The sequence below is a fragment of the Astyanax mexicanus genome, chromosome 23 (genome assembly GCF_023375975.1).
Source record: "Astyanax mexicanus isolate ESR-SI-001 chromosome 23, AstMex3_surface, whole genome shotgun sequence".
Lineage (NCBI taxonomy): Eukaryota > Metazoa > Chordata > Actinopteri > Characiformes > Acestrorhamphidae > Astyanax > Astyanax mexicanus.
The window spans coordinates 31,003,974-31,019,344 of NC_064430.1; the positions used below are offsets into that span (position 1 = coordinate 31,003,974).

General features: G+C 37.1%; 1 protein-coding gene across 5 annotated transcripts in view; it reads left to right on the forward strand.

Moving 5' to 3' along the window:
• rnf111 (ring finger protein 111) overlaps window positions 1-15,371 on the forward strand; it is a 73,399-nt gene that overhangs the window by 14,964 nt on the left and 43,064 nt on the right. For all 5 annotated transcript variants that reach the window (XM_049471129.1, XM_049471130.1, XM_049471128.1 and 2 more), the window contains exon 3: window positions 9,142-9,262. In XM_049471129.1, the coding sequence (XP_049327086.1) occupies window positions 9,142-9,262 (121 nt within the window). The remainder of the gene's footprint in view (window positions 1-9,141; window positions 9,263-15,371) is intronic.

The window sequence follows — 15,371 nt, forward strand, 5'->3', positions numbered from 1 at the left end:
GTGCTCACTTCTGCTACCAAAAAAAGCCACTAGATGGCATTACATATATATCCTAATTAAATTATTTAAATTTGACCATTAGTGCCTAATGTGGTGTATTACAGATCACTTGTATCACGTTGCATCACTTACATCAAGCCCACCTTTTGAAATAAGATATTGTAAATGTGATGAATCAAACCAATGACTGACCATAGACTAATCTAAAACTGGCATAGGCCTCTCTGCTGTAAAAAAAAAAAAAAATCAAGAATCGAATCAAATCGTGACCCTAACATCAGAAATAAAATAAAATCGAGGATTTACAGAATTGGACACCCCTAGTTCCTTCATACTCTGGAAGACTTTAATATAAATAAAAAAATATATATTAAAAATAAAATCATTGAATAAGAAGGTGTGTAGAAACGTTTGACTCGTTCTGTACAGTCATTTGTATCTCTCTCTCTCTCTCTCTCTCTCTCTCTCTCTCTCTCACACTCACACACACACACACACACACACACACACACACACACACAGTATTGAACCCCAGTCTAGTTTCTCTGAAGGTTGTGTTATATTGTGCTCTTCTTGTCTCACTGACCTCCTCTTTACTGCGGTTCTCATTACTGAGTGTGATGATGGAATTCTAATGTATGGCTCTGCTTTGAAGCCCCGAAACGAAGGCCAAAGAAAAGTGCAGTGGAAAAACGGTATCAGCGAAGTCTCTGCATTCCTCGTATGTGTGTGTGTGTGTGTTTGAGTGTGTGTGTGTGTGTGTGTGTGTGTGTTTCCTGTTGAGCAATAGCAAGCAACAACTCTCCCACCATTCTCTCTGCTGCTCTCTGACAGAGCTTACCCAACCTAACATGTTTTTTCTCTCGCTGCGGTCCAAACCCTCGCGCAGATATACACCCATTCACTGGTACATCACACCCTTTAGCCCTGCAGAGATGTGTGCAAATCTGATGTTGTAAAGCGAGTGTGGTTTAGGGTTAGACTCATTGTACAGGACTTTTGTTTTTAGACATTCTAGTTCTTTAGAAGACTCTAAATGTGTTTCACTAGACCTTTTTCTGGGCATGGGCACGAGTTCTGAGTTTGGTCAAATATAAAAGCTGTTGCAGAGCACAGGAGTGGTTCAATGATTCAGATCTCTGGTCCTTCTTAAATCATTGTTCTGGAGATTGTGTTTGTGGTTTAGCTTCAGATCTGAAAGCTGAGCACGGGTACTGTACTGTAATATAAAGAGCACTGTGATAGGACTGGAGTGAGGGTACTGTAATAATAAAGCGCACTGTGATAGGACTGGAATGAGGGTACTGTAATAATAAGGCGCACTGTGATAGGACTGGAGTGAGGGTACTGTAATAATAAAGCACACTGTGATGGGACTGGAGCGAATGTGCCAGAAAGTTCGATTGGGGCTACGTTATCTGCTGTGTTAATGTAGCCCAAGCATGGTTCTTTGTGGTAACAATTAACTGGCAACATGTTTTGTAGCCCAAGCATGGTTCTTTGTGGTAACAGTTAACTGGCAACATGTTTTTTTAGCCCTTCTATTAGACAAAATGTCAACATTTTCCACTTGCAGTCATTCATTCAATGTAAAATATTTGACATTAGTTTGTATTTGTTAATAATGTCTTAGCTAGGGTCAGTTAATTGTTAGTTGAGGCATATTCTGTACTGTTATGAATATACAATTATCGTGAAGTGTACTTGTACATACAAGTAGTGGAGTATGTATTTAAAGCTTGATATAAGCATGGTGTTTGGTTGTTTTGTCAGTAGTAGGGAGGAGGTTTGCTAAGGAGGAGAGTAGAAGGTGCTAATCAGCAGGACTCAGTAGATTACACTACCTTAACAACACTCCCTAGAGGATGCTAGGACTCACCAGGGCCACAGGCTTCTACCTCAGTACACACACACAATGCACAAATACTGCAACACAGAGAACATGTGCAGTGGAAAGCAAGTTGCTATTTAGTTATGTACCAATCCCATTTCTCTTTTGTATTCCAGCCCCTTGTTTTTGAGTGTAATCCTTTTTCTGGGAGCAGAGTTAAAAGAGGAAGGGTGAAATCCTCCCCCTAAGAATTGGGACAACTCTTCAAGAACCTGATACAGAAATACAGCAGTAGAGTGCTTCGGTTCAGCAACCTAGCTACTAGTTAAATTTAGAGCGTTTATTCCTTAATTTCTCTGTGATGGGTGCTCAGAGTTGTCTAGCAGGCTAAGCGCTGCCACTATGATCAGGAGATTGCTGATTTGAATCCTGTTCATGTGGCTTGCCATCGGCTACTGGAGCCCTGAGAGAGCACAATTAGCCTTACCCTCTCTGGGTGGGAAGATGGCGCTCTCTCCCTGCATCACTACAAAGGGTGATGTCTGCAGTCTGCAAGGCATCTGTGAGCCGATGTATCGGAACTGAGTCGCTGCGCTTTCCTCCAAGCGCTCTGTGATGCTACACTGCAGTGCTGCATCAGCAGAAGTTCAAAAAGCAGTTCCTATGTTGCCCTATCACCACAGCAATTGCTACACTCTAGGAATAAATGCGCAAAACAGCTAAGTGGTAGGAGCAAGGGGTGAAGTGGGATTGGGCCTTGTTCTTGGGAACTGATGCAAATTTCAGAAAGTTTTGTTTCCAGAGACTGTAGTTTTGGTTTTAACATCTGCTGGCACTGTGCAGCATACATTATCAGATATACATACATTCATATAACTAAACTCAGCATTTCATATCTATGCATGTATTAATTTTTTGATCATTTTAATTGGTTGGGACTGGCCTGAACAGTGTTTAATTTGGTCTGATGTTTAAGGTACCTGAATAAAATACTCCTGTAAAATATTTACAATTTAAGAATTAGAAAATTTAGTATGTGTAATAGGTGCTGGAAATCTAATAAAGTTTGTATGCTGGTGAGGGCGCAAATGAACTAAAGTCCCGAATGTATTATAATTTTTTAAATCTCACTCTCCTCTCCTTTCCTTGAGGACTCATTGTAGTCCATTTACTCATCACATTTAAATGTGGTCAGAGGTGTGTGTGACCACTTTATTGTAGAGCCCTGCCCACCTTAACCTCTTCAGAACCCCTGTAATTGTAACATGTAGTAATATCGTTAAAAATTCTGTTACAATAAAAAAGTCCAGAACATTTATATTGCAATATACTTTAAAGCAGGCTATTTTGTATTTGTTTTGCTATTTACTTTGTAGCATATTCACTACATGTAAACCTGCAAACAATTTAGTTTTGTCATATGTTTTGTCATTCCAAGAATGTTGTTGTTGCAAAAATGCCCTGAAATATTGTGATATTGTTTTAGGGCCAAATCGGCCCACCCCTTTAATCACAAGTTAGCTGCGCGTGTCACAGTAATAAGGATTTTTTTTTTTTAATGTGAGACTCTTCCTGTAACTGCCCTCACCTACAGCAAAAGAAATTAAAGCAATCTGATCAAAGATGCTCACAAAAGATTCATTTAAAAAGCCAGGTGTGCTATTCATTTTAGCAACAGTTAGTGAGTGGATCACACAGGACACGCTAATGCAAGGTGTGAATGGAGGAAAACATGAAGTGGTTTATCTGGGTGATTGGATTTGTATCTGGGGTAACTGGGTCTTGGGTGTGTTTACTCTTGCATTTTTAGGTAAGACTGTGTATTGGCAATAACTTGGTCAAACTATACATGTGATTCAAGCAGTGCATATTTCGTGAAATACTGCGATCCTATAAGCAAGATGGTATATTGTGATAGTTTTAGTCAAATTTAAAAACTGTAATCGTACATATAATTTTAATTTATTTATTTTTATATTATGATAAACTGTATTTTGTGGTTTTTCAATCAAATAAGAGAGAACAAATATGTTAATGTAAAAAAACACATCATATTTTATCTAATCAGAACAAAAGGATCAAACGACAGAGTACAACACTGCTGTCTAGTAGCAGGGGGAGAAACACAATATAAAATTGACCGCTTCTCACACCAATCTTACCGTGCAAATGAACAATTAAAAATCAGTTTGTTCTTTATTTAGAATCAATAAGGTATTGGAAAAACAATTATAACTACAAGAGTATATCAATATTATCTGACACTCCTATTTTTATGTGGCTTGGATTTATTCTGTTATGTTTCTGGTTCTCAAAAGGTCTGACCAGGTGTCAACGAGGTCTTTCTGTTTTATGCTAATAGGCCTGGCATTGTAATTGCCACTAGCTTGTAATTACATATAACCCTGTTTGTATAGTTGTCTTATTTTAAAATTCCAGTATATTTATCTCATCCCACGTGTTTGTATGTACATAGTATGTATATTGCACACACAACAGTTCTAAGATCCAAGGCTTCTTTCACATTTCCTGTTATATTTTAAGTGTTTAATGTGTGGGAGTCTCTCCTGCCTGGTCTTCAGAATGAGGGTGTGGGCTAAAAGGCATCCACCAGAAGCTCTAAAGGGGGGCACAGCCTGAGGGAAAACCCCCAGCTCCCTATGGGGCTCCAGAGTACTGCAGTCCTCTCCACCCACTTACTTCCCATGGCACACACAAACACACTCATTCTAATACTCTTGTGCACACACACGTACAAACACACACACACACACACACACACACAGGCGTGACTTTTCTGCAACCCTCCTTCTTGATCTAAAGATCTATAGCTTGAGTGGGAATGTAAGCCACTGTATATAAATAAGAGCTTTAAAACAGTCAATTTATAGAACACTGGAACTTTTTTCTATACTGTTACTATTCATTGGCTTGCAAATTGCAAATTATTGTATCCCATGACTTTTGTCATGTTCCATGTAAGCTAATGAATGCTGTGCTGAACTGTGGGTTCTTCAGCATTGATTGTGGATGTGATTTCTGCCAGAGTGGCTTGCCTGTCCACACGGACAATTCTTGCCATATGCTACTGTGACAGTCATTAAGTGGGTGGTAATGTTCTCTAGGATGTATTCCAGCTTAGGATTGTGCTATATCGTATTGTACACAATAATAAAGGTGTGTCCTGATAAAATAAATAGCGCTGAATGTCTACTAGTGCTGAGCAAGATGGGAAAAATCATATATCATGATATGGAATTTTTTAATATCGGTTTTCTTTATTTTGTTTCATTTTTGTTTACAATAATACTTGGTTACTTAGCTATATGGTGATTATCATGCCATAGCTTTATATAAAATAAAAATAGTATTAAAAACAGAAGACTACATCACAGACTATTTCCTGAAGCCCTCGGCCCGAGGAAAGTGATGGGAAATCTCGGGTCGGGTGCAGACAGAGAAATAAAAGTCAAAGTATCCTGCTATTTAAAAGAATGGAAAATTCATAACAATAATAATATAGCTCTGCATACTAGAGTTTAGATTGTCTGCCCAAACCCGAGCCTGAACGAGAAGCCTGACTGACCCGATGCTGGAATTTGGGCCTGCGAGAATTCTAAATTCTATAAATCGCATGCGGTTTCCTACAGGACAAACCATTCAAACATGCGGATGAGCTCTCCACACCCGATTAAAAAAAAAATCAACATTCATAAGATTTGGATTTTGCCTGTGCATTTATAATTAAAATCGTAAGCCTGCCAAGTTGTTGTCGATACACACTCCTACTCACAAGATAACACCTTACAGTTTATATTTTTGATATACTTTAAAAATATATGGGCAATTCTTTATTACAAATTATGTTTTATATCTTACACAAAAACTTTAGTTTTTTTATGTGCAAACAAAACAGCACCATTTAAAGTGATGCAAAAGGTATTGTTTCCATTACATTTACTTAAAATTTAATTTAGATTCACTATATGAGCTTCTGTATGTAAAAATGTGAAATCTGCATTTGTAATGGCAATGATTTGGAAGCATGACATACCACCAAGTGCAACCAGGGACATGAAATGCGCGCCAGAGAGCCAATCAGAAGCGAGCTGGATGTGTTGCAGTGTTGCACTACACAAGTCAGCATCTGCAGACAGAAGAGCGCAGATCTGCGTGACCTACATTTGCACTCATCGGACCAAAACACAGACTGGCTGTACAGCTGCTCTGAAACCAGCTGCAGTTAAACAACAGCATCCGTCCGGTCAGACACAGGGGCCTTAGGGTGTGTGTGTGAGTGATAGTTAAGAGGGAAGGTGTAAACCTGCTGGAGTGACTGAATGAGAAAGAGAAATTAAAGAAGAGGGAGGGATGGTCGCTCTGTTCCCTGTGGTGTGTTTCCCCCTGGGTAGTTGAGAACTCCTGAGTATTGTGCTGGATGTTGTTTGCGCTATACAGTGATGTTAGGATAAAGAAATAACCCCATCATGCAGATGTAGTGTAGTCATCTGAAGAGCTATGACCTACATTAATATTTATAGAGGACATGTATCATGGAAAAAACAAAAGCCAATAGCAGAATTTGACTTGGTGGTTAGTAGGTGTTTCACGATTCTCTAAATCCGTGATTTTATTTTATTTCCGATTTTAGGGTCACGATTCTCACATTTTTTTTTTTACTTTTACTTTTTACGATTTTCTTTATTTATTTTATTATTGTTATTATATATATATATATATATATATATATATATATATATATATATATATATATATATATATATATATATAAAATAAATAACAATAATAAAATAAATAAAGATCATAAAATAACAATCATAAAATATCAGAGTATATAAAAAAATAGTATAATAAAAAAACAGAGTTTATTAAACTCTTGCTACCATAACTTTATCCTGAAACTGTGATTTAGGCTTTACAAATATAGTACATGAACTTCTTACTGGAAACATGCTCTAATATTGTGCTTCCTTTGTCTTTTTACCTTTAAACATACACACAAGAGTAGCACGGTTTGACAGGGTAGCACAACTTGACAGAACACCTGATGACTGGCTCGCCGTGTGGGCGTATTTGTGACGTTTTTTTTTTATTCAAATGAAGCAACAGGTGTAGTCAATCATAAGTTTAAAATTTTTAATCAACCTCACTCCGTGGTTGAAAGGCAGCTGTTCTGTGTGTGAGAGGCTCGTGTATGTGTCTCTCTCACACACAACGGAACTTTTTATCGGAGGGCGGGGCTGCACGCATGCAGCCGCTCTCTCTCTGTTGAAAAACCCTGGGCTACAGTGTGCTGCGCCATTTGCGTAGCTTAGCAAGAGGGATCATCGATCCTCTTTTTGATTTCAAGGCTCGAGACCATGCCATAATTTCAATCGATTTCGATAAATTATCGAAATCGTGACACCCCTAGTGGTTAGCATGTTTACCTCTTAACACTACATTCTTGGGTTCTTCGTGTGTCCATGTCTATTTCCTCCCACAGTCCAAAAACTTTAATTGGTTATTTAAAATTTCCCTGATGTATAAATGTGTGTGAGAATGTGTGCATGTCTGTATGTCAAGAAATGGATTGGCACTCCTTGCTAGGTCTGAGCGGATGATGCCAGTTGAGAGTGTGCTGTGCGTGATTTGCTACAGAATTTTGCTGGTGTATGTTGGCTGGGTGCTAAGTAGTCTTAAATTTGTGTGTTGTGTGCATTTGTACATCTGTGTCAGCATTTTAATGATGGGACATTTAAAAATATTGTGCATCACATCTCTTACTTGAGTATGAAACAGGGCTGCAACTAAAGACCGTTTTAGTAGTCAACTAATCTGATTATGATCGATTATTTGTTAGATTAGTCGCTATTAATTTTTGTCATGCCCTCTTTTTGTAACTCCTACTGATGAGGACAGCTAAACATTTAGGCCCAAGATATTACACCCTGAAATATCGTGCCATATCACTCACCCCTAATTTTCACATCAAAGTACTACTTTTTTGCCGTTTTTAGCAAAAGAAAAATTCACACTGTTCTTATTTCCCATTATCTATCTACTAGAGACAGATTATATTGGTCCAGTATCAATTATTTTACTTTAATCCTGGATATATGGAGATATTTGGAGTGCATTATTAGCATCATGACATTCTGGATCATTGATTTCTATTACACATCTGATATCATATTACATGCAATAATAAAATTCTAAATAATGTTTTGTCATATCGCCAAAAGTATCGTTATCGTGAAAATACCAGGAAATATTGTGATATTATTTTAGAGCCATATCACCCACCCCTAGTGATAACTTACTGAAATTATTGTGTAAGAAAAAAACTTTTCAAGTCTGTAGTTAATATAACATATAACTTAATTTTAATGAAGTGGATAGAGTACAGTATCTCCCTTAGCCAGCTTACGCTTTCTCACTTTCTTATATAAGTCCCACCCACTGAAGGCTCATTGGCCAACTAAGGATGAGGAGAGGCCAATCAGGATGCTCAGGATTTGTCACTCTCTCACCGTGTGTGTGGCTCGCCCTTTTTTCCTTACACGTGCGCTCTCTCGCTCTATCATACATTAACGACTTGTAGACAATGCATTTTTTTTCTAGTCAACATTGTTGATTATAGGGCCGACAAATCCTTGCAGCTCTAGTATGAAACTATTTTTATTGTATTTACCTCTACGCATATATGTGGATCTGACTGAAATATATATATATATAAAAAAAGGAAATGTTAGGCATGTTGCCTAACCCTTCCTTTGCTTGTCCTTGTTTTTGTTGCAACTTCCTTCCTACATGTTACTAAGAATTAGTTAGAAAGTGAGTGTGCAAGATCTGCAGTCTTTTGTGCTAAAGCAGTTTACTAAAACACAATTATGTATTTAAAAAAAATCTCAAGCATTATGGAGAGCAGATCTTGGTATAACTGACTGAAATGGGAGTTGCTACTTGATTTATGCACTACTTCACTCAAAATCATATTCCACTTAGACTACAGATATACCTGCCATTAAGTATGCATTTGCATACGCATAATGGTGCGTTGCATATCCTAGATAAGGGGAAGTGTGGGAACTCAACAGCATCAGCATGCTGGAAAGTTTTAAACAACAGCTACTCACATCTGTATGATTCGTTTCTGTTTCTCTGGCAAGTGGAGGCCTCTAGTAAAAGCCTCCAGTAAAATTCATAGCACATAGACAACCTGCTGTGTCATAAATGTAATACTGCAAAGACCGGTGATTAATGAGCAGTATATTATGCTGACTAAAATGTGTGTGTGTGTGTTTTAGGTCCGCTGGATGAAGATGTTGTGGTAATCGAAGCTACTCCTGCACCTCCTGTACCAGCCAGCGAGGAAATCAACGTCACTTCAACGGACAGCGAGGTGGAGATAGTGGGAGATGCCTTCAGGTGAGCTTTCTGCAGCTTCCTGTCTCTACTGACCACCTCTGGATGGACTCTAGAAGTCCAGTAGTAATCTAACACACTCATTTTTAGACTCAAACTAACAGTTTCTAAAGCACCTGTGTGCCAATTTTTGATACGGAATAAATTATGAACCCCTCAGCTAAAAAAAAAATACAAGCAGGACATAATGGGGTTATTTAATAGGGGCTGTGGTTATGAATTGTATGCAGATTGTTTATCCCATTGTTTTTTATATGATAGCCTCTCTATTTGCTTGTCTTTAAGTGTGTCATATTTACCATTGTACTCTAAGTAAAAAAACAAACTTTTCAGATATTTTCCACTTTTTTGAATTATAACATACCCATTGTATAAAAAAAGTTTTAGGTCATCTTTCCTGATGTTTGGCCTGTTACAATATTTACATAATTGACTTGTCTTACGATATATGGACATTGTGTTTTCTTGAATGTTTGGCTAAAATATCAGCTCAATCGCATTAATCAGTCAAGCAAATATCCAATATGCTGTACTGCGGTAGGTGATGAAATATATGTATAATATAATATGTATCAGCGGGGTTAAATGGTTTTAACATTTCAATAATATCAGTAATATGCTTGCTGATGTTAGATCAGCCTATTACTAAATAACTAATGCAGTTTAAACTGTGATTATAAATATACAAGTAATAAGTAAATTATTTAAAGCTCACCTTCCGTCGTTTTTTCTTTCATTTTAAAATGTCTAGTTGTGGTCTCTAGTATGAATGAATGACATGTGAGCCGTTTTTGTAAAAAAAAAAGTGCTCAGGTGTCTCTGTATAGCTCTTTTTTAATGGACTGTTTTAGGGGTGTGTCCAAAATGACCGGATTCCAGCTTTGCTCATGAATATTCATACATGCAAACAGCATGCAAATATCTCTCCTCTGATTGGCTAGGAGCACTGCGACGCCCCTCCACCGCTCTGCCGCTCACTGCCTCCCACCTCCTAACTGATAAGCGGTGATGTTGCGTCGCTTCAGCTCCGCCTCTGGGAGTTTCTCGAGCCAAGGTGGGCTGGTCTGTGAGTTTCTGCCTACGTAGGCAGAAAGATAATTCAAAATTCACCCGTTTTTCGGAGGGGGGGAGGGGGGATTTCTTTGCTTAGCTCCTGCAGACAATGGGGGCTGCAAAACAGTTTAATGTGCAGGTGTACACATTCAACTCGGAGAGACCTACTGTATTCCACAAAAAACAAGAAAAATCGGATTTTCGCGGAAGGTGAGCTTTAAAAATAAACCACATTGATAAAAAAAATATATAGTGCTGTTATTTGACTGGAAGAATCTTTGTGGACAGTCTAGGGATGAAGTAATGCTAATTACTAGTAGATCATAATTATTAGAAAATATTCTGAGTCATTAACTAGTTCAGTAGTACAGATTAGAGTACAGTAGTACAGATGCCATTTAGTGCAGTTTATGACTCAGTGACACCACCAAGACAGCAATTATCATTCATTTATTATTTAAAAAATATAATCGGTATATCATTGCTGTCCGATAACAAAAAATATGTACATCTTTGTCGATTTTTAGTTTACTGCATAATTTGTACACACAAAGTCTCCCTTACACGTTATCAAATTTCTTGATGAATGAACCAATACAAATTCTCCAAAAATATCTGATATAAACTCTTTTTACATTGGCTTTATTTTTACATTGACAAGATTGTCGTTTCCCTTAAAGTTGCAGTTTTGGATATGCACATTTTCAATGGACAACAATGATAGATAATCTTAAATATAAATATGTATATAAGTACAAAAGTATTCTCTGCTATGCATCTTTTACTTCAGCTTCAGAACCTCATTTCCCTGAATTATCAGTACTTTTACTACAGGATGGGTTTATTCTCCCAGCCTCTGACTCAGACAGCTTTGTGAGAACAGCTCTAAAATGTTTAGATCCCTCGAGCTTCAGAGTGGACGCTATCAGTGCCTGTGTGAGATCGCACATCTGGGACTGGACGTGACGCTGGCAGGCTCCACTCTTCTGCAGGCATTCATTCCACAGCTCTCCCAGCTGTTGCTGAGTGCTTCAAGGACGAGACCCATGTCAGAGCTAATGCTGAGTCTCTCCTCTCATCCTCTTTCTGTTTATTTCTCTTTATCTCCTCCTTTCGGTGTTAAAAATCAAATGAGGCCTTTGCAGCTCCTTCAAGCTGGTCTTACTGAACCCCTGAGATCATTTGGACTGTACCACGACTGCTGGAGGTGGAAAGGAAAGCACACTTTATAGTCTTTACGCAGCAATACAGCTGAGTTTAACAGCTGCATTTAACCCATATGTGGCTGTAAACACACACACACACACACACACACACACACACACACACACAAATTGGGGGTGCGTAGTGAGCAACTAGATAAATGTTTGTGGTTAAGTTAGATTATTCAAGGACCTAATCACAGTGTCTGTGTTCCTAACAGGAGACTGAACCTATGACTTTTCAGTTCAAAGGCCAGTTTTAAATAATTTATTTCATATATATTTATTTTATCCCATTTTCTCCCCAATTTGGAAGGCCAGTTACTCCAACCATTCATTAGCCCTCCTCCTATCAATAGCAGTAACCCAACACTAGGAGAATGAAGACTTTGCGTGGGACAGAATATTGATATTGCAATATATATTATTGTTTTCGTTTGTGATACATTATCAATATACTGCAATATACGTCCCTCTATTAGACTTACTAACGTTACTGCTTCATTACTCCACATGGTGGTACTAATCAAATGAATAGGGTAAACCTGTGGTAAAGAACATTGGTTGTGAAGTTCTGTGAAACTGGCACCAATAAATGTATTATTCCTGGTATTTGCTTATTTTATCATCTTCAGTAACACAAATGTCATGATGCATCGTAGAGAATTGTTTTGTGATATATCGAGTATCGCAGAGCATGGCCGATTGTGTGCGCTTTGACTTCAAACAGCATTAACTGGCATTTGAACCAGTGATCTTTGGATCGTAGTGGCAGTGCCTTAGACTACTGACCACCTGGAGCACAGCTTACTCTTCTTCATGTATTCTTTGTTACATGACTCTAACACTATTCCAGTTAAACTAAACAGCTTGTATCAAAGAAAAATGCCCTCTGTTTAATTTAAATTTTGACCTCAGTGAATATTTTAATAATAACCAATACTCACTGTATGGGTTTGAATGATGTAGAGATCTCGAGAGAGAGGTTTCCAGTTAGTTGTGTTAAAAGTTCTTATACTCAAAAATATGATGGAGGGGAGCCAAACCAAGACTGAATGTTTTTTTTGTTTTGAGAGCTCTGCATACATGAATAGTCCCTAGAGTGTTCCTCACCCAGAGATGCTGCAATCTTTAACTCCCAAATGTGATGTGATCAGCTCTCAGGATCGACTAATTAGAAAAATATCGACATTGTGGCTAAAAAAATCATCCAGCACCAATACATAGCCTAAAGATTTGAGTTTAGTTCGAGTTTTAATCCTGTTCATATGGTTATTTCTTATCAGTTCTGCCCCACCCCTTTCCTCTGTCTCTTTTTGAGACGGTGTCCCAACCACCGGCTCATAATTGTTATTGAAGTCCCTGCATGTGCAAAGCTGAGAGTCATTTCCAACAGCTTGATTCCATTATCCCACTCTCTGCTGCCAGAAATAGCGTGGGCCGCCTGTTCACTCCTGCCAGCAAAGTCACTTTGTCAAACCATGGATGAACACGGCTCCATCGTCGCCTGAACCTCACACCAACATCGCTGGACCCCTTTCACTCTCCCTCATGACTGTGGACAGTGTTGGACTAGGCTGTAGAATAATCAGAATGACACATTGTGATGTTATTGCTACATGTACAAAGGAATTGGAATCACAGGGTACCTTTCCATATGATATCACAATACGTTCCCCACGATAAAGATATCATGATACTGTAATTCAGTGATAATTGATATATCACAAGACAATTCTCTACAATACTTTACAGCATCTGTGTTACTGAAAAAGATGAAATTCTCCTAAATCATCAAATACCAGTAATTATGGATTTATTGGTGTCCGTTGGAACAGTGACTTTTTAGTAAGTCAAATGAGGGTCGAGTCTTAGGGAGTTTAGAGTGCATGTGTTTTAATAAATATATGGAAATTCGACATCATGCATTAATTATAATGTATCACAAACAAAAACTATACAGTGTGTCTGCGGATGCCTGGGGATTGCATAAAAAAATATTTTAAATTATAGTGTTTTTGACTAAGGACTGTTTTTAAAAATGTTTTGCTTTAAATAGTACTTTTGCATTATTTGGAACATTTAGTGTGTTGAATTCAATATTCCAGTGTAGGGCTGGGCAATAATTACATTTTAGTATTTATTTCAATGAAAGCTATATGATATTTATACACATTTTTCAAATATTTTACAGCATGTCTCTTACTGATGTGTGTGTATTGGCATATACATTTTTCAGAAATGTATAGATACAGACAGATGCTGTGGGTGTTCTGGACAGTTGTTCTGTGGCTTTTTTTTTATTTTTGTTTATATTGATATTTAAATATTTTAAATGATATTGTATCGACTAAAATCTGTAAACTGTGATAAAAATATTGACCGCATTTTTAGTGAACATTTTTAATTTAGCGATTCTGACAAATTTACTTGCATTCACTAATTTCAGTGTAACTGATACTAAAACTTTTATACTTTTGCATTTATATAACTTATATTATTGCTCTTAGGACGTGAAACAAGGGACTTCACAGTAGGGGTGTGCCATATCGTATCGTACGCGATAATATCACCAACATTTTTGAATATCTTGAACGATATTATACCCTAAAAATATCATGCTATATCACCCACCCCTAACTATCACATCAGGGTGCTACATTTTTTACTGTTTTTAGCAAAAGAAAAATTCACACCTCATTTTTTATTATATCTACTAGAGTTATATTAAATTTGTGCAGTGTCGTTTGTTTTATTTTAATCCTGGATATATGGTGATATTTGGTGTGCATTATAAGTATCATGACATTCTGTATCTTTGACTTCTGTTACAAATCTGATCAAATTATTGTATTTTTTAATATCTCAGGTGTGGCATAAATCGTATGCAATAATAAAAGAAAATATTCATTTTGTTGCAGTAATGTATTCCTGAAAAAAACCCATTAATTTAGATCTCCAAGAGTATCGTTATCACGAAAATACCATGCAATTTCTGATCTTATTTTAGAGACATATCGCCCACCCCTACTTTACAGTAATATTTGTGTTTTATTGGCAGGGTTTTTACTCCTAAAACCAGTATTTATGGTCTATTATCAAGCAAACATATCCAGTGGAATTCACACCAGCAGTGTTTGCATTCCTTTAACATCAGACCAACAAGTAAGATGTTAAAGTGCCAGAAATGCCTGTTTTATAACAGAGATCCTGCACTGGGGCCAGTTTTAACACCTAGCAACAGGAATGAAGCCTTTTGGCTTGTTTACTGTCGTCCCCTCCCCCCTCTTTTCACATATTCTCTCTCTCTCTCTGTATCAGCAACATCGACTATGTATCTCTCCTGTTTTCGTAAAGGTCAGGAAACCTATTATTCTTGATCACATGGTGAGCAGCAGCGTTACTGTGCTGGTGCAGTCCCGTGTGATTCCAGGTTTTTTCCCCTTATGGGGGATGGGGAAGAGTATGTTCGTATATACTTATTTTTTGTAAATTTTTAGTACAATTAGGACATAACTGGCATCACAGTTTAGAAAATCAGGGAAAACTAAATGTTCTAAATAGTCTGTGTAATTGTTTTAAGCACTATATATATATATATGTAAATATATGTATATATATGTACATATATATGTGTATATATATATATATATATATATATATATATATATATATATATATATATATATATATATATATATATATATATATATATTATAGTTTTACAAAATAAAAATAAAAATATTTTTTGCCAAATTATTTAATTAGTTCTAACAGAATACTTTCAACAGAAGAAAATACACCTTCTGGAGTGGCCCAGTTAGAGTTCTGACTTTACTCCAATTGAGATGCTGTGG